Raw genomic sequence first — 25,596 nt, forward strand, 5'->3', positions numbered from 1 at the left:
GAAAGACTCCACTCCCCACACCAGGACCTGGACCATAACAGCGGAAACAGTGACAGCGGCTCTCTTCCAGCCAAGCAGCGCTTGTCAGAGGCTGCAATAAGTGCTTGGTAAATAATATTTCACCAACTTCCCTCAAATGCCTGGTGAAGTGGACATTTTCATTCTCACTTAATGGATGGCTAAACATGAGCCTTAGGGGTCTGAGTGATTTTCTCACGGTTATACAACCAGAACCGAGCTTCCTGCCCCGGTCTGACTGATCCAGTGTAGTCTGGACCTGGCCACAAGGGTTCATACCTGCTTTCTTGTGTGGAGTTGCTACAGGACTCAGTGGGGAGGGAACCAAAGATGTGGGTGCTGCCTAACACGGGCTACTCATTTAAACCCTGAGTATCATCCAGGGCTTGGCAGAAACAGATGGAGCAGTCAAAAGAGGTGATTGAGGGGAGATTAATGAAGGAACTGTTTACAAAGATTTGCACAGAGTTAAAGACAGACGATAAGGATGACAAGGCACTTGGGGACTAGCAACAGCACTGAGCTTTTACCATCCCAGGCCTGAAGGACAGAGGGAAGGAGCCATGTTACCAGAAGTGGATAAGGGCCACAGCTGTTGGAGAGGGCAGCCACTCTGCAGCTCAGAAAGAGGAGCTGGGAATGTGCATCCGACGATGACTCCCAGCATCCTCGGGCCTCCTGCTGCCCAGGAGCTGTCTGATACAGTCTACAAGGCATCCCTCCAAGGGCAGAGCAGGGTAGAGAAGGGCAGAGAGGAGATCTGGAGGGACAATTAGAGACTTCTCTTGTCTGCTAGCCCAGGTGTTTGAAGGAAGCTCCTGACCCCTTTGCATCTGCATCCTCAAACTCCCAGCCCAGGGCCCCAGTATTTGTTGGAAGAAAATCCAACAGCCTTATTTTCAAGCATCCTAACCCCTGTTATGAGTTGAATCATGCCTCCCAGCTCCAAAAAATGGACATGTCGAAGTCTTAATCCCCAGGACCTCACCATGTGACTTTATTTGGAAACAGGGTTATTGCAGATATTGGCTAAGATGAAGTCATACCAAGAAGGCAGTAGACTCCTAATCCAGTATGACTGGTGTCCTTAGAAAATGGGCATGTCATGTGAAGACAGAGACACCAGGGTGAATACCATGTGACAATGGAGCAGACCAGAGTCACACACACAGATGCAAAGCAAGAAACACTAAAGCTCACCAGCAAGCCACAGGAAGCTGGACAAAGGAAAGATTTTCCTCTACGAGTTTCAGAGAAAGCACAGAGCTCCCAACATCTTGCTTTTGGACTTTAAGCCTCCAGAACTGTGAGATAATCCATTTCTGTTGTTTGAAGCCAGCATCTGGAGCTTTGTTCCAGCAGTTCCAGGAAACTGAGAGACCTCCTCCAGTCAGCTCCATGTTTTATTAGGGAACAGCTCATGCAGAGAACAAGTGTACACATTACCAAGTCACCACGGGGCAAAGCCAGACGTGGGACTCAGGAGGCAGGGGGTCATCCTGGCTCCAGAGGTCCTCTTTAGGTGTTTGCTTGGTTTTTCAGTCACCACCCTCAGATGAGGAGCCAAAAGAGGAGACGAACCCTCCCAACCCACATAACAAATCCAAGGCTCGGCTGGGCAGAGAACCAGCCCTTCCAAAGCTTATTCCAGTTCTTCACACTGAACGCGGACTTTTCAGGTGTCCATGCCTGGTCTGCTTCCTTGGGAATCTGACTCAGAAGAGCCATTGGGGGAAGGGAAATTAGAACCCTGTCTTAGCCTTCGAGTTTGTTCATAAGCTGTGCCTTGTGTGTGAATCAAGACCAGATCTGGAGCCTGTCCCAACCCCTTGAGGCACATTTCTGTGCTGTGACCCATTGATGCTGTGACTTCTATCTATTTACCATAATTAATTGCACCTTGGAACATAAAAGAAACAGAAGGAGAAGGGTGTGGCGGGGAGGAGTGTGCTGATCTGTGTGCTCTTTAAAAGAGCAAATTTCACAGTTTGTATTTATAATTTAAATGCCTGTTCAGACTCACTCAATCAGTCAGTCATTCAGCAGATGGGTTGGATTGACTCATTCAGCTTACTCAGGCTTGTTTCTCTTCCTCACTGGCCATTGCTACCCATCACTCATGGGAGATGGACATAATAGCTCCCTTTTGCCTAGCATTTTGCACTTGGCAAAGACAGTAAATACACGTTAGTCAAATGAGTGTTCTTAAGAAAACATAGAGCGTCTTTCTGAGCGTGGCCTGGTTGGCTCAGAGCGGATGGAGGAGGGAAGCTTCTGCCTTGCTCTCAGATCTGACTTGATTTGCTCAGCGTTGTGGAGCTGGGACTTAAACCCAGGTCTCCGGTGTCTATCGACCATTTATGTCGGAGACATCTCACCACGCTCTGTGGGGTGGAGGTCACAGTTCTGCCTTCTCAAGGTACTTAGAATGTCCTGGAGCGGGAAATATCCAAAACCAACAACCAAAACCAGCCATTCAGACAGTACAAGCTATTCAGAGGAAGGGAGACCTAGTAACGGAAGGGCTAGGGTGGGCTCTGAAATCCAAGGTGTCAGTAGATGGAGAGGAGGAGGAACGAGCAGAGCAACGTGGGGAACTGGGAGAAGAGACTTCCTTCAGGGGATTAAATGTCCACTTGGAGGAGGTGTCTGGATCAGAAGATCCTAAAGACTGCATGTTGGTGGCGTAGGATTCAAGTCAGTGGAGAGACTTTGACAATCATAAAGTGGGGAAGTGAGATGTGATGGAAGAGCTGTTTTTAGAAGTTAATTTTTAAAATTTCTGCATGTAGGTCTTGCGAAACAGCTGAATAACAGGAAGCTCATCTGTAAATGGCCTCCCCGTCTCGGCAGGCGTGGTGTCTTCCCTTGTGTCTCAGTCTTCCCTGCTGTGCCACCCAGTTGAAACACCGTCTCAGTTGCATCCATGGGACACACACAGCTTGGTGATTCAGGGCCCACAGTCCACGTGCTCATTGTCTTCATAACACCCGGATGTGGGAATGAGCTGCCCTGCACCCCTCCCCGTGGCTCATTGCTGCCACTTTTCTCATCTTCTAGATAATGATATAATGAACATCTTCATGATATAGCTCTCCTCTCCCTTTTCCTTTGGAATTGTTTCCTTTGGACAAATCCCTGGGAGTGAAATTACTGGGTGGTCAGAATATCTGAGGTTCTATAAGGCTTTGTTTAGGGTGGCCATGCTACTTTCCAGAAAGCAGGACTGTTTACATTGGAAGCGGGAGATGAGGTTGGCAGCTGCATAGAGAATCATTCAGATGGGAATTGGGGGTTACACACCAGTTGGGAGGTGGTCACTATGACCCCATTGTGCAGGGGCCGAGCCCTGGGAGTGGAGAGAAGTATATATCTAAAAAAACCAAAAACAAAACCAAAAAATGATGCTGCAAAGAAGGAAACAAAGGAATTTGAATGATGTAAGAATTTAAGGGAAAGGAAGAAGTCAAAATTAAATACCTCTGAGGTTTCACACCCAGGTTCTAGGGAAGGGTAATAGGAAAGTTTGGAAGGGGGTCAGTGTGAAGAAAAGGAGGAGTGGGAGGGAGAAGGAAGGGGAGGGGAAAGAGGAGGGGGAGGAAGAGAAAGAAGAGAGCTGACACAGAGAGAAGGCTCGGGTGGGCTGGATGCATGGGAGACGGGTGTGGACAGGTTACTGGAAACTTCCTCACTTGACCCTCTGTAGCTGTGCTAGCTGCGCTAGGCCCAGGCCCATCATTGGAGCACGGACCCCTGAGTCTGGCTAGTGCACCAAACATTCACAGTGAACCAACCCCAGCCCCAAACCCAAAGCTCACAGACCTCTCCCTTCCCAGGTCCTTGGGGCTAATCCGGAAGGGCAGGGCAGGGATCAGAGGGAAGCCAGTCAGAACCATCAGCAGGAGGTCTGGACATGCTGTGAAGCTGGGGCTTAGATACCTTCAGTGCTGTTGCAGGGGCTGAGGATTCAGAGGGCAGCCGACCACCTGATGAGCCAGGCGGGCTTTACCTGAGACTACTGTGCTGATGGGGCTGGCTTCCCAGGGATCAGGGTGTGTGGGGGCAGGTCTGGGGCAGCATGGAGACTCTGGGAGAGGCAGCGAGAAGGCCTGGCTGTGCCAACCTGATAGGCACCTAGTTCACTCTGGGTGTGGGACCAGGGGTGTTATTGAATGCATAAACGCATATTCTATTCCTGCTACAACGGGCTCAGTCTTACAGCAGGGGTGTGTGTGCGCGTGCGTTTAAAGTGGTGGTTCCTATGCTTCAGGAGCCAAGGCCTGGGGACAGAAAAGAGGAAGTGTCAGCTGCCTGCCAGGCTCGGTACAACTGCCATTTTATTTAGTGCTTACCACTGTTCCTATGATTCCCCCTTCCCGCCATTCACTGGGGCTCTCATTGCGGATTATCCACTTGCATGGTTATTTAATTATTTTCTGTCCCTGCTTGGCGGCAAACTTCCTGAGGGGTGGGGTGGCACGTCACTCTGTTCTCATTCTATCTCTGGAATCTGCACAGTGCCCCCACCATGGGTGCTGCTCCAAAACAACCTTTGTTCCGTGGATACCTGAACCCCCTTTCAACACCGTTTTACAGCCCACTTCCAAGTATCCCAGAAAAGGTTGAAGAGTGCGTTGGGTCTGCCTTGCGCCATGTCTGCAGCCAGGCTGACTCTCAGCCTGGTTCTTGAACTACTCCACGGTCTGGGTTCCAGACTTCAGGAGTCCCGTGGGCTCTGGAGGACACAAGGACATGACTGCATGGGGCACTGGTCCTTTCCTGCTCAGAAGGTCTGTGGACTCACCTTGCCCAATGCACAGGAGGCACTGCTCAGGAAATGACGGGAAGCTGCTATTGCACCCGTCTGTCTGTGCTGCTGTGTATTGTTACCACCACGGAGGGACGTCTTCCATCAGCAGAATATCTAATTAATGTCGCTCCTAAAGAATGACCAAGCTGCACAAAGAGTGTTTATTTATCTTTCTTTTTTCATGACGGGGAGGCTGATTTTCCCCAAATGTTAACACATCGAAAGGTGCCAATCCAGACAGAAAGAGACACTGCCTGCAGAGCCAAGCAGAAGCTGCCTCTTCTTCTCCATGGGGGCTCAGGCATGGCTCCAGCACCTGGAACCCCAGGCTGTGTCCCACTGATGGGTGGGCGCAGTGAGGGTTTCTACACGGAAGCCTCTGTGAGGAATGTCCCCTGGGGAGGTGGACTCTGTCTGCCGGGAGTCCCAGGCGCCCCTTCTTTCTTGAGTTCTTGCTAGTCAAGCCAGCTCTTGCCAGAGACCCTTCTGTCTTCTCTCTCCTTCTCACTATCCAGATGTTCAGGAGGGTTTCCACTCGGTCTCCTTCCACCCGCCTTTGCTCCTTCCCTTGTCGCCCCAGGAGTCACTCTCCCATCTCCCTCCCCAGGGACAGGGAAGATTCTCCATCCCTTCCTCCACCACTGCCCACCCCTGCTCAGGTGATCACAGGTCTCCCTGTTGAGACAGTCCCCTGAGGTCCATTCTCCTGAGGTTTTCCGTCTCCTTCTCATGGGCTTGTCCAGAATAAGATCCTAGATATGACTTTGCTTCTTGTCCTACTTTTGACAAAACCATGAATCCCTCCAGGGCAACACATAAATTCTCATTCATTGCTGTGTCCCCAACCCGTATCCCTGTCTTGGTCTTCCTCTGAGGAAGAGGATAGATGAAGTATCTAATATCATTAGATTCTTGTAGGTATTCCATAGCTACTGTATCATTAGATTCTTTTCATGGATAAGGAACTGCGATGTGGAGTAATTGAGTTATTACAAAGGTAACACTATGGATTTAGACCTTTATCTCACTCTGCCTCCCTCAGCCCCATAATCCAGCATGCTAGCTAGCACTAGCCCCATTCTGCAGATGAGGGGACAGAAAGGCAGGGAGAGGTTCCAGGATATGAACAAGGTCACATATCTACTAACTGATGGAGGTGGCACCTGGCCCATGTGCCCAACTGGCACTCTGTCCACTGCGTGTGCTTCCTGACTTTCCCCACCTGGGCAGTGAGCAAGTGCTCTCAGAGGGCAGAGCCCAGGAGGTGGGCGTGGATCCCAGAGCCATGTCCCCTACAGGCATCTCTGGATCTGACAGCAACACATGCCCTTCCAGCTGGTCTGGTCCCCATGCCACTGTTTGAGAGCAGAAGTGATGGTAAATATTTAATTGTGCTTCCACCATAACTTTCTGCCAGAACTCTCAATATGCTTTATAAATGCAAATGAGTGCTCCCTTCCTCTCCAGGGAGATGTAAACCTCCTCAAATCACTTTTATTCAGCCCCCACCAGAGTGTAATGCTATAATCAGGCACTCTCTGTGCCAGGAAAGAAACTGCCCTTAATCATATCGAGTGGATGGTTTACGGTTTTGTGGTCTTCTGTTTCCACAGTGGGCAGGATATAAAGAAACGGATTCCTCTTGCTGCAACTTCTGTCCAATGGACTGCATCAAAAATATTATTTACAAGCAGATTCAATTACAGTCCTAGAGCAGGTGACTATGACTATTATAAAATCTTAGATTGTATTTATGGACGCAACAAAGGAGCCCTTGGAAGGTTTAGGAGTGGTGGGAGATACATTATTCTGGGGAGTGGGTGGCTTCTTGGCTCTGTGAGCAATGGCTCCCATTCCTTCCCCCACCCTAGGGCTGCAGCAGAATCCTCTGGAAGCCCAGGTCTGCTGGGTGGACCTTGTGCTGGGATTGGAGCTAGCTCTGTCAGAGTGGGAAGCTGTGAGACTTTAGAGAAAGCCCTGGGTTTCTCTAGGCCTCAGTCCCCAGCTCTGTCACATGGGTGCATTTGCCCCTGCTTCAAAGCCACCTGGCGAACATTTTAATAATCATGGAGATGAGTTTCCATAGAGCCTCATGGAGTGTCTTCTGAGAAGGGCATTATGTAAATCTGGTGTGTCATTATGATCGTTATTAGTGCTGCGAAGTGGAGCTGAGGGGGAGAGGGAGGGACCATCCGTGCAGGGACCAGCCTCCCCAGCTGTCAGAAGAGTCAGAGGGGAAAACAAGCTCGAGAAGCCTGCTCCACCGCCTCTGTCCCCCAGATATTCCCAAGCGTGGCTCTCAGTCTGAGCCCAAATTCAGATTGGGAGAGAAAATACAGCTTGCTTTCTCACTTTAACCCTTGACAGCTTCCCCTTTGAGTCCCCATTCCACTGATGGGACAGAAACACTACCTGGGTTACAGGCAGACTATGTCATGTCAAGTTGGGGGGCGGGGAAGGCGCTCTGTGCCTTCATCTCTTGTCCCCACAGGTACCCGTTGACATACCCTGTATCCAAATCAACCCTTGCTATCGGCCATGCAGGTCCCACTGGGTGGTCCTGTGTCCCCTTTATTGGACCCACTCAGGCCCTCCAGCTCCCTGTGCTCTACCAGTGCCACCTCAGCTGGTGGGCACTCACTGCTCTCACCACACAGGGATGCTGACATTGGAGCCCCTGTTACCTGGACAGATTCCTGTTTCTCTGCGGGGCAGGCAACTCTTTGGGATTAAGGACTGTTCCTCACCTTTGCTTAATGCCAGGAGTCTTCCTATTTCCAAATAGAGCCAGGACTCTGCATTCTGCATTTATATCTCTCCCTGAAGCACTGAGTGTGGAATGGTGGTACATGTGGGGGTGGGGCAGGGTAATGGGGGGACACAGAGGGGATAAAATCAGAATAACACATCAACTACATCTCACACCTCCCTGTTTGTTCAGCACCAGTGTGGCTAGGATGTGCTCTTATTCCTACATACCCTGGGGAATCCAGGGCAGTAAGATAGCTCCACCAGCCTGTGTGGCTCCATCGTGTGAATTTTCAAAGGTATCCCTCTACCACGTGTGGTAGCATGCACCTCTATTCCCAGCTATTTGGAGGTGAGGCAGGAGGATTGTTTGAGTTCAGTTGTTTGTGGACAGTCTGAGAGGTCTTTTGTTTGGGGCCCCTATCTCTTAGAAACTTAAAAAAGATGCCTCTTTGGAACAATTGGATAGCCACATGCAAAAACAAAATAAAGTACATTGATCCATACCTTCCACGTTATACAGAACATGAACTCAAAATGAATCACAATAGGAGTAAAGTCATCACTGAACTTGGTTAGTCAGAGTTCTCAGATAGGACAATAAACTCTAAAAGAAAATTCCAAGAAATTGGAAGTGGTCAAAATTTAAAACTTGGGCTTTTGAAAAAGGCACTGCTAAAATAATGAAAAGATAAGCCACAGAGTGTGAGAAAGTATTTACAAATATCTGAAAAGAACTGGTATCCAGAACTCTTGGGATATTCCAGGATGGCTAAGTAGAGGTGACCAGTGGTGGCCTCCTTCTCAAAATATATGAGAGTCCAGCAGACTCCATCACTGGGAACACCAGCAATACCAGCTTCAGGAGAGTTCCACAGTCATTGCAGGTTTGGAGCTAGTTAGGAGAGGTGCCTGGAGTTTGCACTGTAGCTTTACTTCAGAGAAAGAACTCGCATCATCTCTTCCTGTACCCTCAAGGTCCAGGATGCTGCAGAACAGTATCTCATTGAGAATGGAACCACTGTAGGAATCTGCACTGCCCCAAAGGAAGAGAAGCCCTCGTATATCCCTGTCTGTAGAGTCCCACAAAGAGTCTACCACATTTGCACAAAAACCTACAGATCATGAACCCAGTGGTGCAATTGCAACTCCATTGCCTGCATCCACACAGTGCCCTGCACTTCAGGGGACAGATGGTTTAGCACAGCAAGTAATGCTCCCACAAGATCTGAGGAAGCAAAACACTAGCCTCCTGGGATCTGGGGTCTGTCCCATGTCATGCCTCCCTGCCATTCGCTGCAGCTATCAGCACATAGTCCTGCTGGGGCTGTGGGTGAGCCTCCCATGGTCCATACACCCCACTGGGGAAGCGCACCACCTTTGAAGCGCACCACCAAGGGACCTGAGGACACCACTGGATCTCTGCTGCCAGCAATGCTCTCCCACGTGGGACTTGGGCGTACATCCCATACTCCATGTCCTAATGTCACCACTGCCATTGTAGAAGGCCACTGCTGACAGTTGAGCTTGCCCCGGCAGGACCTGAGGAAACATCTACCTCTCTGCATAACCCTGGTAAGACATTCCCATTGCCAGAGCTGTTATTTAATGTGCATGCCATTAAATAACATGTGGATGCCACACCCACCTGGGCTACTAGAGTGTCCCCACCCCCCGTACCCTCCTTGGAGATGGATGAGATCTCAGTTCCCACTGCCACATGCACCATGCCTAAAGCTATCAATTATAGTTGAAGAAGTTATACAGAGACTTTGCTATGGCATTCAGTTGGAACAACATCCATTGTAGCCTAGCAAACCAACATGCTTAGGCACAGCTTCAGTAGAAAGTCTTTTACTATGAAGGCTACTCTATAAAACTGGTAGAAACAAGGGATCTACCAGATATGCAAATATCAATGTAGGCCCACAAGAAGTATGATGAAGCAAGGTACCGTGTATCTCCAAAGGAACATGACTCTCCAGCAGCAGGCCCCAAAAGGAATAAAGGATTGATGAAATGCCTGAACAATTCAAAAGGATGGTTCTAAAGAAATTCATTGAGATAGAAGGAAATAACAACAGTTCAATGAAGTTTAAGAAAACAACTTATGATGTGAATGAGAGGTATAGCAAAGAGATAGAGATCATGAAAAAGAATCAAACAAATTCTGGAACTGAAGAACACAATATCAAATAAAAAATGTTGAGGGCTTCAACAACAGAATAGATCAAATAGAAGAAATAGTTTCTGAACTTGAAGACATTTTTTGAAATATTCTAGAACTCCACTCACCAAAAAAATAATGTTTCTGAGACTTATGACTTTTGGGACATCATTAAAAGAATAATTTTTTGAATTATGGGCATTTAAGGATGAAGGGAAGGGAAAATACATAGGAATATATTCAGTGAAATAATACGTGAAGGTTTCCCTGATGTTGGGAAAGATAGGGATATCTAGGCCCAGAATGCCCAAAGGACCTCAAAGAAATTTGCTCAAAAAAGGTTCTTTCCATGATGTATTATACAAAGACTGTCAGAAGTCCAAGATAAAGCAGCAAGAGAAAAGTCTCAAGTAAGATTTAAGAGAGTCTCTGTTAAACTAATAGCATATTTTTCAGCAGAAGCCTCATAGGAGGGAATGGGACAACGATGTTCTGAAAGAAAAAATATGCCAACCAAGTATATTATACCCAGAAAAACTATCCTTCAGAAATAAAGAAGAAATAAAGACGTTTTAAGACTAATAAAAACTGAGGGAATTTACCATCACTAGACCTACAAGAAATACTCAAAGAAGTCCTATATCTGTAATCAAAAGGACAATAACTACCCATCATGAAAACAAGTGAAAGATAAAAATCATAAAGTGGATACATAAATGAAGAGAAGAGTAAAATCTTACCACCACAGAACCACCCACAAACCAAAAAAATAAACAGTAAGAGAGAGAGAACTGAACAAAGAACATTGAAACAATTAGAAGACAACAAAATAGCAGTAGTAAATTCTTATCATTAATAATCTTGAATATAAAAGGATTAAATTCTCCAATCAAGTGATATAGAGTGTCTGAATGGATTTAAAAATGGCAGTAACTATACAATGCCTACAAGAAGCTCACCTTGACCTTAAGGAAAAGCATGCAGATTAAAAGAGAAGGGTTGGACAGATGAATGAAGAAAGAAATTGTGGTATAGATACATAATGGAATATTAATCAGTTATGAAGAAGAATAACTTTATGACATTCACTGATAAATGGATGAATCTGGAAACTCAGGCTAAGTAAAGTAAGCCAATCCCCCAAAACCAAAGGTTAAATGTTATCTTTGATATGTGGTTGCTAACTCACAACAAGGGAAGGGTAGGGGAAGAATAGAAGTTCAGTGAATTTGACAAAGGGGAATGAAGGGAAGGGAGGGGTGATAGGAATAGGAAAGACAGTGGAATCTGACATAACTTTCCTATGTACCTATATGAATACACCACAGTGAATCTCAACATTATATACATCCACAAGACTGGGATCCTAATTAGAGTGAGATATATTCTATGTTTATATAAATATATCAAAATAGATTCTGCTGTCATGTATAACTAAAAAGAACAAATAAAAAAATTTTTAAAAGTGAAGAGTTGGAAAAAGACATTCCATGCAAATGGAAACCAAAACTGAGCAGGAGTAGCTATACTTACACACCACAAAATGGACTACAACTAAAGAACTATAAAAAGTCCACTATAATCGTAGCATTTTCAACTCAACAGGAGGAAATAACAACTATAAACATTGGAGTTCCCAATTATATAGAGCAAACATTATAAGATCTTAGGAGAGATATAGACTCCCACACAATAACAGTTGGAGACTTCAACACTACATTTCCATCAGTGAACATATCATTTAGACTCCCTCACCCCAAATCAATCCAGGACCATTGGAATTAAACTGTATTATAGACCAAATGGACATAACAAACTTACGGAATATGTCTAACAATAGTGCAGAATTCACATTCTTTTCAACGTAAGGGCTAGAAATGCAACAGCAAATCAAACTCAAAATTGAGTGAGATAAAAACTAGTTAATATCAGAGCATAAATAAACAAAATATAGACTGAGAAAGTAAGACAAAGGATCAATGAAATGAATTTTTTTTTTAAAGATGAAACATGATTGGCAAACCTTCAGTCAGGCTAGGCAGAAGGAGGGTGGGGGGAGAAGACCCCAATAAAATCAGTGATGGAAAAGGAGACATTATAACTGATACCACAGAAATACAAATAATCATTAGTGACCATTGTGAACAACTGTACACCAAAAAATTTAGAAAAACTAGGAGAAATGGAATAATTTCTAGACATATATGACCTTACCAAAATTGAACTATGGAGATGTAGAACCTGAACAGACCAATAATGAGCTATGAGACTGAATCAGTAATAAAACTTCTCCCAACAAAGAAAAGCCCAGGACCTGATGGCTTCACTGCCGAATTCTACGAAACATTTTAAAGAGAGCCAATATCAATCCTTCAGACTATTCCAGAAAATTGAAAAGGAAGAAACTCTCCCAAACTCATTCTATGAGGCCAGCATTACCCTGATAACAAACCCAGAAAAAGACAACTCACGGAAAACTGCAGACCAATATCCCTTATGAACATACATGTAAAAATCCTCAACAAAATGCTAGCAAAACCCCATCTAAGAGCACATTATAAAAATTATACACCATGATCAATGGGATTTATCCCAGGGATGGAAAGATGGGTCAGCATATAAAAATCAGTAAATGAAATGCAACATGAACAGAACGAGGGACAAAAACACATGATCTCAATGGACACAGCAAAAGCATTTGATAAAATTCATCATCTCTTCATGATAAAACAACACCTTGAGAAATTAGGTGCAAAGGAACAAACACCAACTCAATAAAGGCTATGTATGAAAACTCACAGCAAACATCTTCTACATGGGTGTGGGGTGGGGGAAATGAAAGCATTTCCTCTAAGATCTGGATAAAAATAAGATGTCCACTTTCCCCAGTCCTAATCAACATAGTTCTAGAAATCTGCAGACAATTAGGCAAGAGAAAAAAAAAAAGCATGCAGTTGGAAAGAAGAAAGTCAAATTATTCCTAATCACAGATGGGATTGCATAGAAAACCCTAACAGCCAGGCACAGTGGCACACACCTATATTCCCAGCTACTTGGGAGACTGATGCAGGAGGATCCCAAGTTCAAGGTCAGCCTCAGCAACTTAGCAGGATGCTGTCTCAAAATAATAGAAATATTGGGGGTCTGTGGGGTATAACCCAGTGGTAAAGCACACCTATTCCCAGTCCTAAAATGGAAAGAGAGAGAGAGAGAGAAAGCCTTAAGGACTCCACTTCTGTTGGAACTGATAAATGAATTCAATAAAGTTGCAGGATACAAAATCAACACACAGAATCAGTAACATTTTTATACACAAATAACAAATTATCTGAAAAGTAATAAAGCAATCTTATTCACAATATCCATAATAATTACATACCTAGGAATTAAGTTAACCAAGGAAGCGAAAGATTGCTACAATGCAAATTATTAAGCACTGGTTAAGGAAATTATTGAGGACATAATAAATGGAAAGGCATTGCATGCTCATGGATTGGAATAATTAATATTCTTAAAATGTCCATTCTGTGCAAAGCAATCTATAGAGTCAATGTAATCCTCATCAAAATACCAATGGCATTCTTCACAGAGTAGAAAAAAAAAATCACTCATAGATCATTGGAACCATAAGAGACCCTGAGTAGCTAAAGCATCTTGAACAAAAGGGAAAAAAGCTGAAGGCATCATAATACATGACCCGAAAATATACTACAAAACTATGGCAATCAAAACACAGGATGCAAAGTCCAGAAACTACTCAGCATGATTATTTTTCCTGGTATTGGGGATTGAACCCCGGGCCTAGAGCATATTAGGCAAGTGCTCTACCACTGAGCTATATCCCCAGCCCTCTTTTTTGTGTTATTTTGAGGCAGCATCTCACTAAGTTTCCCAAGCTGGTCTCAAACTTGGCAATCCTCCTACCTCAGCTTCTTCCTGAATAGTTAGGGTTATAGGCATGCACCACTGTGCCTGGTCTGCCAACTGATTTTTTTTTTTTTTTTTTTTTTTTTAGTACTGGGGATTGAACCCAAGGGTACTTAACCACTGAGCAACATTCCCAGTCTTTTTTAGTATTTTATTTCAGAGACAAGCTCTCACTGAGTTGTATAGGGCCTTGTTAAATTGCTGAGGCTGGCTTTGAACCCACAATCTTCCTGCCTCGGCCTCCCGAGCCACTGGGTTTATAGGCATGAGCCACCATGCCCAGTTTGCCAGCTGATTTTTGATAAAAGCATCAAGAAGATGCCTTGGAGAAAGGACAGTCTCTTCCATAAATGGTGCTGAGGATGGCAGAGGGGAGGAAAGGGAAGTACCAGGGTTGAGGAGAGAGAAAGGAGAGTACTGGGAAATGCAATAAACACAATACACCTTGTGCACGTATGAATATATCACAAGGAATCCCACTTTTATGTACAACTATGATGCACCAATTAAAAATAAGTAAGTGGAAAGGAGAGCAGTAGAGTGAAAGACAGGAACCAGGGGGAGGGAGGAAGAGAGGGAAAGGAACAGTACTGGGGAATAAAATAATTATGTTATGTGCGTGTATCAATATTTCCCAATGAATCCACTAATATGTATAATTATAATGCCTCAATGAAATCATGATTAAAAGAGAAAATAAAAGACTGATAGAGGCAAATGTTTTGTGGGTAAGGCCCCCAAAACACAGGAAACAAAAGTAAAATAGACAGATGGAATTGTAACAAAGTAAGAAGCTTCTGCACAGCAAAGGAAATAATCAATAGAGTTAAGAGACAACCTACAGAATAGGAGAAAATACTTGTAAACTATTCATCTGACAAGGAGTTAATATCCAGAATAGCTAAGGAATCAAAAAACTCGACAGCAAGAAACAAACAATCCAATTAAAAATGGCAAATGAACTGAACAGACATCTCTCAAAAGAAGATAAACAAATGGCCATGAAATATATGAAAAATTATCATCATCAGAGAAACGCAAGTCAAAACATAATGAGATATCATCTCACCCCAGTTGGGATGGCTGCCATCAAGAAGACAAAAAAATAACAAATGTTGGCAAGGTTGGAGAGAAAGGGGACTCATACAATGTTGGTGAGAGTGTGAGTTACTGTAGCCAATAGGGAAAACAAAATACCAAAAATAAGACTATCACGTGACCCAGATACCCCACTTCTGAGTATATATCCAAAGTTAATGAAACCATTATATCAAAGAAATTCCTGCATGCCTGTATTTATTATAGCACTATTCACAAAAGCCAGGATTTGGAATTGGCTAAAATATCTATTAAGGGGTGAATGGATTTGTAAAATGTGGTATATATACACAAAGGAATATCATTCAGTCACAAAAAAGGACATTATCCTGTTGTTAGTGGCAACATGGATGGAACTGGAGGGGTTGTGTTCAATGAAATGAGCCAGGTACAGAAAGACAAATTCTGTAGGTTCTATTGGTGGAACCTACAGAGCTAGGAAGGGACCAGGAGATAGAAAGGGTAGATAACGTGTATCAAGATATGGTTTAAACAGGAGGAGCAGTTCTGATGTCACATAGCATAGTAGGGTAACTATGGCCTACAACAATTAATTATGCATGTCAAAATAACTAGAAAAGTTGAAGAGCTCCTGACACTTGGGAATGATGATGTTTGAGGAGGTGGGAATGTTAGTCACCTTGACTTGATCACTATGCAGTGAATACATTTATCAAATGGTAATAGTGTACCACCAGAATAAGTACAAATATTGTATGTCAATAAATTTTTTGAGAAAAGGACTCTGAAAATTCAATAATAAGAAAATAAACAACCCAGCATAAAAACAGGAAAAATATTTGAACAGATACTTCACCAGAGAAGATATATGGTTGATGATAAATAAACACATGACAAGATGTTCAAATCATTCATCAATAAGGAAATGATCTATCAAAATGTATAAATGCATTCTGTCATGTACAACTAATTAGAACAAATAAAAAATTAACAAAAATAAGGAAATGAGAATTAAAATCATAGCACATCAAAGTGGCTAGAACTGAAAGCAAAGTATTTTCATGTGCTGGTAAAGATATGGAGGAATTGGAACTGTCATACCCTATCCTATAACAGCCCCAGCCTGGAAACAATTGATGAACATGTAAAGCAACTGGTGTATTCAATTGGAATTTACTCAGCAATAAGAAGGAATAAACTATTGGTATATGCAAAATATATATAAATCTTAAAACAGTTACACTGAGTGAAAGAAGCCAGTATATACTATATGATTCCATTTATGTAAAATTCAAGAAAGTGCCATTGAATTTATAGTGACAGAAAGCAGATCAGTCATTACCTGAGGACAGGAACCAGGTGGGTCAGAAGCAGGAGGGAGAAATGGATTATAGCAGGACTACAGAAGGATAAGGAAGCTTTGGGGAGTGACAAACATGTTTATTTTCCTGATTGTGGTGACAGCCCTGTGGGTGTAAACACATGTCAGAACTTCACAAATTGTATGCTTCGAATATATGCAGTTTATGCCTGATGGCTCCCAGGAGCTTACAGCAGTCAGGACCTCTGTCTTTTCCTTTGTGTGGCCATAGGGAAATTGGTAAACAGGACACTGGCTGCTCCAGTCACCCTTGTCATTTTATTGCTGGCCGTAGTGGGCTGTTGGCGTTGGGATGTTCATTTCTGTTTGTCGAAGCTTCTTGAGTCCATTGCAGAGGCGAAGGGGCTGGGCTTGTAGCTGGGCCTGGGTAAAGGGATTTGTGGGAACACTGAGTCTCGGGGGAATGGTTGGCCAGAGAAATTGATGGGAAACCATCCAAGGGTGTCAACAAGGACACCTGAGGGGGAAGCAGGGAAGAGTGTATAGGAAGGAAGGAGGGTAGACAAGGGGACCCAGGAAGACCTGAGGAGGGGATTGAATTTGGCTATTGGATCAGCACGGCCTGCAAGAACTTCTGGATAGAGCGATTTGGAAGTAACTGGATCTTGGGGATAAAGTGGTGGGCGGGCAAATGACACCACCCCACACGGGCAGCCTGGGGTCTGTGGGGAGAAAGCACTGGACTCAGTATCAGGAGACTTGAGGTCTGCGGTGATCTTAGCAGATCTCTTGCCCTCTCTGAACCTTGGACTTCACAGAGTGATCTGGGCTTGAAGATGCCCACGTCTCCTTCTAATGCTGACATTTCCTCTAACAAATGGCTTTGTGAACTTAAGGGCCACTGTCTAGCAGACCTGACTCATCAGTCTCGTTTTGTTTTGATTTGCAGAAACATTAATGGACACCAGGACTGCGACTGCAGAGCTGGGCTGGACGGCCAATCCTGCCTCGGGGGTGAGTGTCAGACCACCATCCTTCAGTACTGCTGTGAGGTCTAGGCCTGCGGCATGACTGGAGGGAGCAGAGCCTTCCCAGAAGAGTTCCTGTGGGAACAGACTACAGGTGGGAGGGGCTGGTTCCATTGCCCATCAGAGACGCAGCCCCAGGCTCTTAGACCTCAGTTGCTACCTAGTGTGGTGATGCAGACCATCTCGTAACACAGTTCTCTAGAGCACTGGCCCCGGATAACTAGGGCCATGCTGTGTGGGAATGGCACACAGGCTAGTGATATCTGCAGCACCCACAAGGGCTTTGTGAGGGCAGAGACACTGGGCATGGCTGGGGTTCCTAAGGGCTGAGGTTCTCTTTCTCCTGGAGCTTGCCCTAGAGGGACAGTCTTCATTGACTGAACATTGTTCAGTGCTCAGACTCCATAGCTACGAAGATGGAACAGCCTTGAGGGTCTGGTAGGTCTCCAGTGGGGACCAACATGTTCATGGGTAAGCTGGTGTACATCTCTCCTCTGCGACACTGGAGAGATCAACAGGCAGGTGTGGCACCGAGGTGGGAGTGAGAAACCCAGAGGCAGGTGAGATGTCTTTGCAATGCAGGTGCAGGGGAGCTGGGTTTTGAAGAGTGAATCGGAGTTTGAAAGATGGCACCTGGAGAGTCTGGGAAGATCCAAGTAGGAGGAATAGCTAGCTGGTTCACAGGGATGAGTCGTGAAAAGATGAGGGAAGAGTCAGGTGCACAGCAGGGTGTGGGCAGTGCTGAGATGGGCTGGGGGTGGTTGGAGTGTGGCACAGTGGTGAAGGACCAGGACTGCCATGCTGAGCGAGGAACTTGAATTTTATCCTGTGGGTAGTGGAGGGATCCCAGGAGGGAGAAGAAAGCGTCCTGCTTGCTGATGGGATTGTGGACAGGAGTTGCGACAAAGACATTGAAGAGGGTCTGGCAGCTTTCTTAGATGTGTCAGGAGAATCAAACTAAAAGGGGATACTCACAGGCAGTTTAAGAGCACTTAAGGAGGAAGACTTGGTGATGGATGGACCACAGCAGGAAGGAGAGGAGAGGGAGATGGAAGCGGTGGAGATGATGTGACGTTCAAGGCTCTGGCGTGGGTGATTGGCTCTGGGCTTAATCATGAAAGAAGAATGAGTGGGATCTTTATCCCATCCAGGAACTGAAGCTGGGCTGGGACAGAGTGACTTGAGGCTTTCTCAGCTGCCCCAGACCTTCTCTATTGGTCCCATGTTTGGTAACCCTGAACCATGCAGGGAACCTCCAGCACAGCAGGGCCAGAGCACCTGACCTCCAGCACAGCAGGGCCAGAGCACCTGACCTCCAGCCCTAACACCCCTCATTCTGCTGTGGGGATGGTTCTAACTGGGACATTCAGGTCGCAGGTCAGAGGTGATCTCACTTGTGCTTTTACCTCTGGGATCTGGCTTCCAGTATTATTCCAACATTTGCAGAAATGCACTGTTCCCAGCATATACCTCATGCCTTGGGGCAGGGGAGTAAAATCCAGATTGAGCTGGTGTTACCCAAAACAGAAGGGGGGGACAGTGGCAGAAAATGCCCACTCTGGACCAGTTAAGTCCTGCCAGGAGCAATGTAGACAATTAGGGAAACCTTCCCACTCCAACTTGGGACTTCATGGAAAGCTGATAACATGGCATGTCTCATAGGTTGCTTGAATATTAAGAACTTGCTATCTTTTACAAATTATATTATTGTTTTAAGGCTTACATACTTTTACAAGACTTTGATGTGATTCTTGACCATTTTTCCCCTGATCTTTATATGGAGCACCTGTCTTTAAACATCTGGTCTTCTTTCCCAAGGAAGATACTCCTTAAGGGAATATTGCAAGTCAAGTGTTGTCCTTTAAAGGTGTTGGCTCTCTGGGCTGCCCGCTGTCCACCCTCCCAACTGGTTCCCAGCATGACTTGGCTGTCTGTTCCCAGAGCTCTGTATGAGGGGACATAAAACCAGGTAGTTCTTCTCCTGGTGCCCTAAGCAGCTTCGGAGTCTTTTTTGTCTTTCTGCAGCAACCAGAGGGCGGGTCAGGCTAGCCCTTGGTGTGCATTGAGAGAGAGCTCAAGGATACTTCCATTCCAGGATCTCTTCTCTCCTCACTGTTCTCATTCGGGTCAGTGGTCGCCATTCTACCAACATGCCAGTGACTCGTAGCCAGGCTCCCATACCCAACTGCCACATCTTTCATTAGATGCTCTTGGTCAAGCAGAATTCACCTCCTTCTCCTTCCCCTCTTTATACATGTGGACTTCTTCATCCTAGCACATCATAAACGCTCAAGCCCGGGAAAAATTCTCGACTTCTCCTCTGTCATCTTCAGACTTCTGCTCACTGGGACCATCCTGAGAGACACCTTCCCTGCATCACGGCCATGTTGTACCCCCATCATATGTCATCTCAGTACCTGGGAGTTTGTCACAGTAGCATTCTATAACATTGCAAATTTTCCATGTCTCTGTGCTGATATCTGGTTCTATTCTACCTCACCACCTTCCTGCAGCCCTACTGTGGCTTCCATGGTGTGGAACTTGGTGTATTTGTTTGCCACTGGGAATTTACACCTGGTTCACTACCTGGTTCAATATATATTTGATGAAAGTTTCTGACTTGGGCAAGTAATGGATGCGGTGCCGTTCTCGGAGATGGAGGGCATAGCAGAGAAGCACACCCGAGTTTAGTCTTGGGCCTGCTGGGCTGGAGATGGCTCCAGGGCATACACAGGTATGTGCACTCTCAGCATTTGGCTTAGGGGAAATGGAATGAGAGTTGGCGCTCTGTCAACGGGATGGGATCCCAGAGTGCGACTCCAGAGTCTGGAGCGACAGGAGGTAAGAAGTCTGAATGGTTAGCCTGAATTGAAGAGTCAGAGAAAGAGGACCCTGAAAAGGAGACTGGCCAGGAGGTGCAAGAAAATCAAGAGGGGATCGGTGTCAAAATCAAGGGAACAGGGTGTAGGAAGGAAGCAGGGACAAGTGTGGCAAATGCTGGGGAGTGTTGAGTGTTCTCACTGTATTTGGCCACAAAGACCCTACTGGTGACCTATGTGAGTAGTTTCAGAGGGGACCAAGATAGAAAGCTAGAAAGCAGAGATTGAAGGGTCTGAGTAAGCAGTGGGGACAGCAGTTTGTGAAAAGGAGGGAAGACAGAAATGGGAGAAGGAGACCCAGGAAGCCATGGGTTTATTTGTCTTTCATGGGGAAGGGACTCCTTTTCTGTTGAGGTGGTAGGACAGAGATACAGGTGCTGACTGACAGCTGAGAGCCCAGGCTGGGTGAAGGAAGTCATAGAACAGAAAATTCTCTACATTCATACCTTTTTTCTAAGATGGAGGGTGAGGTCTGCAGAGTAAGAGGTGAGGAGGTGCAGATTTTAAGCAGGTAGAGAAGGTCTGAACTAACTGATCCTGTGAGTGGAGAGAGGCTAGGCATGTTTATAAAGAATACCGTTGAGAATGAGGACCAAGTTGTGGCCGAAGGCCATGCATTTGTGACAGCTGTGATCTGTGGGTCTCCTTCAGCTGTCTGCCTCTACCTGGAGGAGGTGTGGCAGTTCGGGTGGCACAAGAAAGAACGGAGGGACGGATGGGGCCAGGAGCTGAGGACATTGGCATCTACCTACAGGAAGGAGAGAGAAGCTGAGGGACTGACCATTGTGACCATGTTTGGGGACACCAGAGGGGAGTCTCAGTGAGGCTCTAGAACAGATGTGGGGGCATGACTGAGACTGGAGCAGGACCAGAGGCTGTAGCATGGCCTGTGTGGTGGGTTCCACAAAGAGGGGCCAAGGAACTGATGAGCCCTCGAGAAGAGTGAGTGGGGTTTCATGTGTGTGCTCTCCGCATATGTTAGTACGTGCATGTTTGTATGTGGTAAGTGCATATGTGTCTGAATGTATATGTGTCTGAATGTATATGTGTGCATAAGTTTGCATATTTGTATATGTACACATATGTGTGTATATTTGCACATATATATCTGTATATATATGTGCATGTATGTGTATATTTATATTTGTGTGTATGTAGGTGTGTATGTAATAGGCATTTGTATATGTATGTATCTATGTGTGTATGCATATTTATGTATATAGAGATATGAGTCTGTTTATATGTGTATATATATGTGTGTACATATGTGTATATAGCTACATGTGTTTACATGTTTATATGTATATGTGTGTATAGATAAGGGTCTGTGTATATATCTATATGCATTTGTATGTGTATATATGTGCATATGTGTATGTACCTATGTGTGTTCACATGTGTATATGTGCATGAGTGTATAGATGGGGACCTGTGTATATATCTACTTGTGTGTGTGTGTGTGTTTGTGTGTTTGTGTCTTTGTGTGTATGTGCCTGTGAATGAATGGATACATGAAGTTAAATGAGCTGATTTCACCTTATACCCTTCTGGGAAGTTCTGAGAGTTCTGGAAATATTTTCAGAGATGGGTACAAGTGCTGAGCTTTCAGAGCAGGCCACTGTGAGGGGAAAAACACTCACGTCAATGTCCACATCTGGTCATTAACTCCTCACGTGAGGGGCACACTCATGAGCGCAGGCACACTCAGGCCTTCACGCACAGCCACTACTGGCCCGACCAGGTGTGGACCATCTGGGCCACGTGGCAGTCTGGCTGCCTCGCAATCCAGTCAGATCCTCCAGGCATCTTCGCCAGCTGCCCACCTCATGGGAATAAGGAAAGCGCCCTCCAGAGGGAGATCCACTGTAACAAAGCCTCATCTGTCTCAAGGCCAAGCAAAATCAGTTCAACTTGATCTGGGCTGATGGGTGACAACTGTGCGGAGTAGCAGCGAAGGCCCCAGGTCTTGGCACCAAATCAGCTGGCTTGCCTTCCAACCCTGCTGCTCCCGGCCCGTGTGATCTGGGGCCTGTCATTTAGACTTGGTCAGCCCCAGTTTCCTCCTCTGCTCAATGGATAACCTTGTCACCTAGGAGACAATGTCAGCAAAAGTTTTCCTTGGTACATACTTAGGAAATGTTAACACATCACAGGCCTCTGGAAGGTTGAATTTTTTCTTTTCTTGCTTTAATGTTTCAATCATACTAATTAAGACAGAAAACCCTGAGCTACATTAGGCAGATCCAAGAGATATTTGGCTGTGGGCAAACTCATTTTGTGAATGGAATTTCATGTATTTGAATTTTGGGACATGCCAGGGTAGGAGGTGGGGGATGGGGCAGGATCGGTCATATTTCTCAGCCTGAGGCCGCTGCATGGGGACTTGGGAACATTTGGCCTCGTGACTGATTGCTGGAAGCCATTCTCAGCCTACACTTTCAGTCAGGGCTTTTTAGTGTCGATAGTCCAGGGGCTGCTCTATTTTCATGTTTGGACCAGTAGATCCCTAGGATCAGTCTCTCTCCCTGTACCTCATCTCTCTGCCCTCTCTGCAGCTGCTCCAGCCCTTTCATCCTCTTCCATCCACATGCCCTGGGGAAAAACATGCACCTCCTGCTGGGCCCTCAAGCAGAAGCCCTGAAATTAGCTCTGATTGGCCCTAAGAGGCTTGGCTTGAATCCCATGCCTGCCCTGAACCAACCTCTGTAGCCAGAAGAGTGAGTGCTTTTTGCCCCCCACACTGAGTGTGTGTGTGCATCCTGAATTGCGCAGGGTCCACTGGAAGCCCCAGACTGAAGGGCAGAAGGGAGTCATTCCTCAGAGGGAATCAGGGTGTAGGTACCAGCAGGATGAGTAGATGCCAAAGAGAAAAAGCAAAAAAACCTAACACTACATGATGTGAAGACATAAATCACGATAAATTATTCAAGGTCACATGGCTAAAAGGTCCCAATGCTGACCTTTAACCTCCGGTAGGCTGGCTCTTGTGGGGACAATGCTCTGCTGTCTTTCTCAGTGAAATGCCACCCACTGTAGTGTCTGTAGAAGGTGGCTTCAGGGGAACCTAGGCGGAGTTGCCGTGGGCTCCTTGAATTCAGTTTCAGCCTGTGAAGCTTTTTTCTCTCAGTACAGCCGAGTGGTGTCCTTTTCCAGAGCTGTTACCCAGAAATTAGTACCACTTGATCAGCAGAGAGAGGCCAGCCTCCCTGCTGGTGGGCCTCTGGCCTCCCTGACCCCTCCCTTCTCCCCTCTCCTCCCCTTCACTCCCCAGGTAAACCACTGAGATAAGTCAGAGCTCCCCACCCTAGGCCTCCCACCCACTCTTTATCTTTTTCTCTCTCTACCAAAAGGCCTGTAATTAGGAAACATTAGCAGGCTCAAAACAGCTTTCATACCTGAAACATCCTCGTAATTGCACTCAGCAGAGCTCTTCCCTGGCTATTAATGTCACTTTTATGAAGCAATGAGGAACAAAACACCCCAAGGCACTTAAAACATTTTTTATATAATATGCGTCTTTTAGGAATGGAAGTTTAAAATCACCTGCCTGACACAGACAGTGATAGACAAAGGCGGGGGAATTCGGGAGAGAGTCAGGAGGCGGGGCCTCCTCCAGGAGAACCGAAAGGTCCAGGAGATTCGGACCCTGCTCCTGGGAGAGGTGTGGTAGCCTGGCACAGGTTGGTGGGTGCTGGCCGGGTCCTCGGGAGGAGAGTTGGGTCCTGTGAGCAGCAAGGCCACACACCCACACTGTTCTGCTTGCTTTATCCTCTGCAGACATTCCCTGGCGGAACTTTTAGATGAGACTTTTAGGGAGAAGTGGGCATGTGTATGCATTTTATATGGAGGTAAATAGAATGGCAATGCAATGCATGGCATGGAATAGAACATTAATATATTGATTGCAGATAGCCATTGGGGATGCGTGTGGGTGGATGGTAGAGTCGAGAGAGAGAGAGAGAGAGAGAGAGAGAGAGAGAGAGAGAGAGAGAGAGAGAGAGAGGTTTCCCTAGCTTGCTGGATTAAAGGACTTTGAGAGTTCTGATGGTTTATTAGAACTTTAACCTCAGACAGATTCATTTTCTCACTCTTGGAAATGACTCACTAACTCATGCACACATCAGCAGAGCAGGATATTTCTGTCCACAAACTCCAGAGGTCACGCAAACCCACTTCTCCACTCTTGAGGAAGTCTCAGTACAGGGAATAGAGTTTCCTGAAGGGGACCGCTCACAGCAGCCATATCCTCACACCCATGGCAGTGGTGGGTAGGCAGGTTGGAGGAGGGGCCTTTTCCCAGACTGAATTTCTTTCATTTGCACCTCATCTCTGACAAGTTTAACCCTTGGTTGCTCAGAAAGGTATCATTTCTTTTTTCTAAAACCTTCTGTGGGAAGGCAGTCCCCAATCATGTCCCTTGTCCCAACACTATAAACATTTTTGCCACTGGTATGTGAGTCTGAAGACCAACTGCTGACGACAGCTCTTCTCAAGTTGAAGGGCAGGTGGCTCTAAAGGCAGCTGAAGGGAACCAGTCTCCTGACTGGCACCAAGTTGGAACAGGTGGATCAGTTCTACCCACCTGAACACACAGCCCGCCAGCTTGGTGGTCTGAGTGAAGGAGAGAATGTTACTGGGGAAGAGAGAGCATTAGAAGAAGGTGAGGCAAAGTTAAGAGGCCTAGATGAGATACCCAGGAAAAACAGATGAAGAATGAGATCAGCCTCTGGAAACTGGCCAGCCCCGGGACCCTGCCTTTGGCCTTACTTCTAGCGATAGCCTAAAATGTTAGAATAATTTGGCCTAAACTATATTTCCAAAGGAACAAGGCCAGGGTTTGGAATCTGATGTTCTGGATTTATTGCCATTCTGTGCTAAGTTCCCATATTCTGCCCTTATAACATGGTCATATAAGAGATTATTTACAGAGTGACTGGGAGTATTAAATTGTGTTTACCTTTTCTGTAAACTATAAAGCTCAGCACAATACCTCTTGCCCTGACTAGTGCTGGTGATAGAATTCGTTCTTGTTTGAAAGGCTTAACTTGCATGGGAGGAGAATGGAACTGATTGAAGGATGCCCAGGGGATGCGTGATTGACATTCCAGGGTTCCTGGTAGGTTCTAGTTCTTGCATGAACATCAGGGGTCAGGAGCACACCTTGTTTACTAATAGTGATATTATTATTATTGATGACTAGTACACGTGTCACCAATAATAAAGTACTGACAGCGTACCGGCATCGGGCATTATTTATATTACCTCGCTGACTTCTCATCAGGACCCTGAAGGTAGGTGGCATTTCTTCGGTTTTTCAGATTCATGAAGCTCAGAGCTTTTCTTCAAAGTAATAGGACTGGGTATTGCTGAGACTGACCCCCCAAGCTCATCTGATCACAACTCTCACTCTTGTACCTCTGTCACCAAAAGAGTGTGAAGGGATCTCAGTGTCATAGACTGCTGAGAAACCAGAGGATGGGGGGCAACTAGGAGAGGCAAATGTTTCCCAACATCCTATGAAGGGAAAGGGTAGACTTGCAGGCCATGGGCCACGGAGCTGTATGTGGTAAGCACCCTGTGAGTCATTTTTTTTTTTAAAGCAAGCTCTACAAGGGAGGTGGGGCAAGTGACTTGTGATG

General features: G+C 45.7%; 1 protein-coding gene across 1 annotated transcript in view; it reads left to right on the forward strand.

Moving 5' to 3' along the window:
• The window catches only part of LOC306670306 (ephrin type-B receptor 1-like), a 307,350-nt gene that overhangs the window by 115,629 nt on the left and 166,125 nt on the right, over positions 1-25,596 (forward strand). Inside the window, exon 2 of the mRNA XM_079154992.1 lies at positions 17,000-17,064. Within this exon, the coding sequence (XP_079011118.1) occupies positions 17,000-17,064 (65 nt within the window). The remainder of the gene's footprint in view (positions 1-16,999; positions 17,065-25,596) is intronic.

This window comes from Sciurus vulgaris (genome assembly GCF_902686455.1).
Source record: "Sciurus vulgaris genome assembly, chromosome: 10".
In the NCBI taxonomy this organism is placed as follows: domain Eukaryota; kingdom Metazoa; phylum Chordata; class Mammalia; order Rodentia; family Sciuridae; genus Sciurus; species Sciurus vulgaris.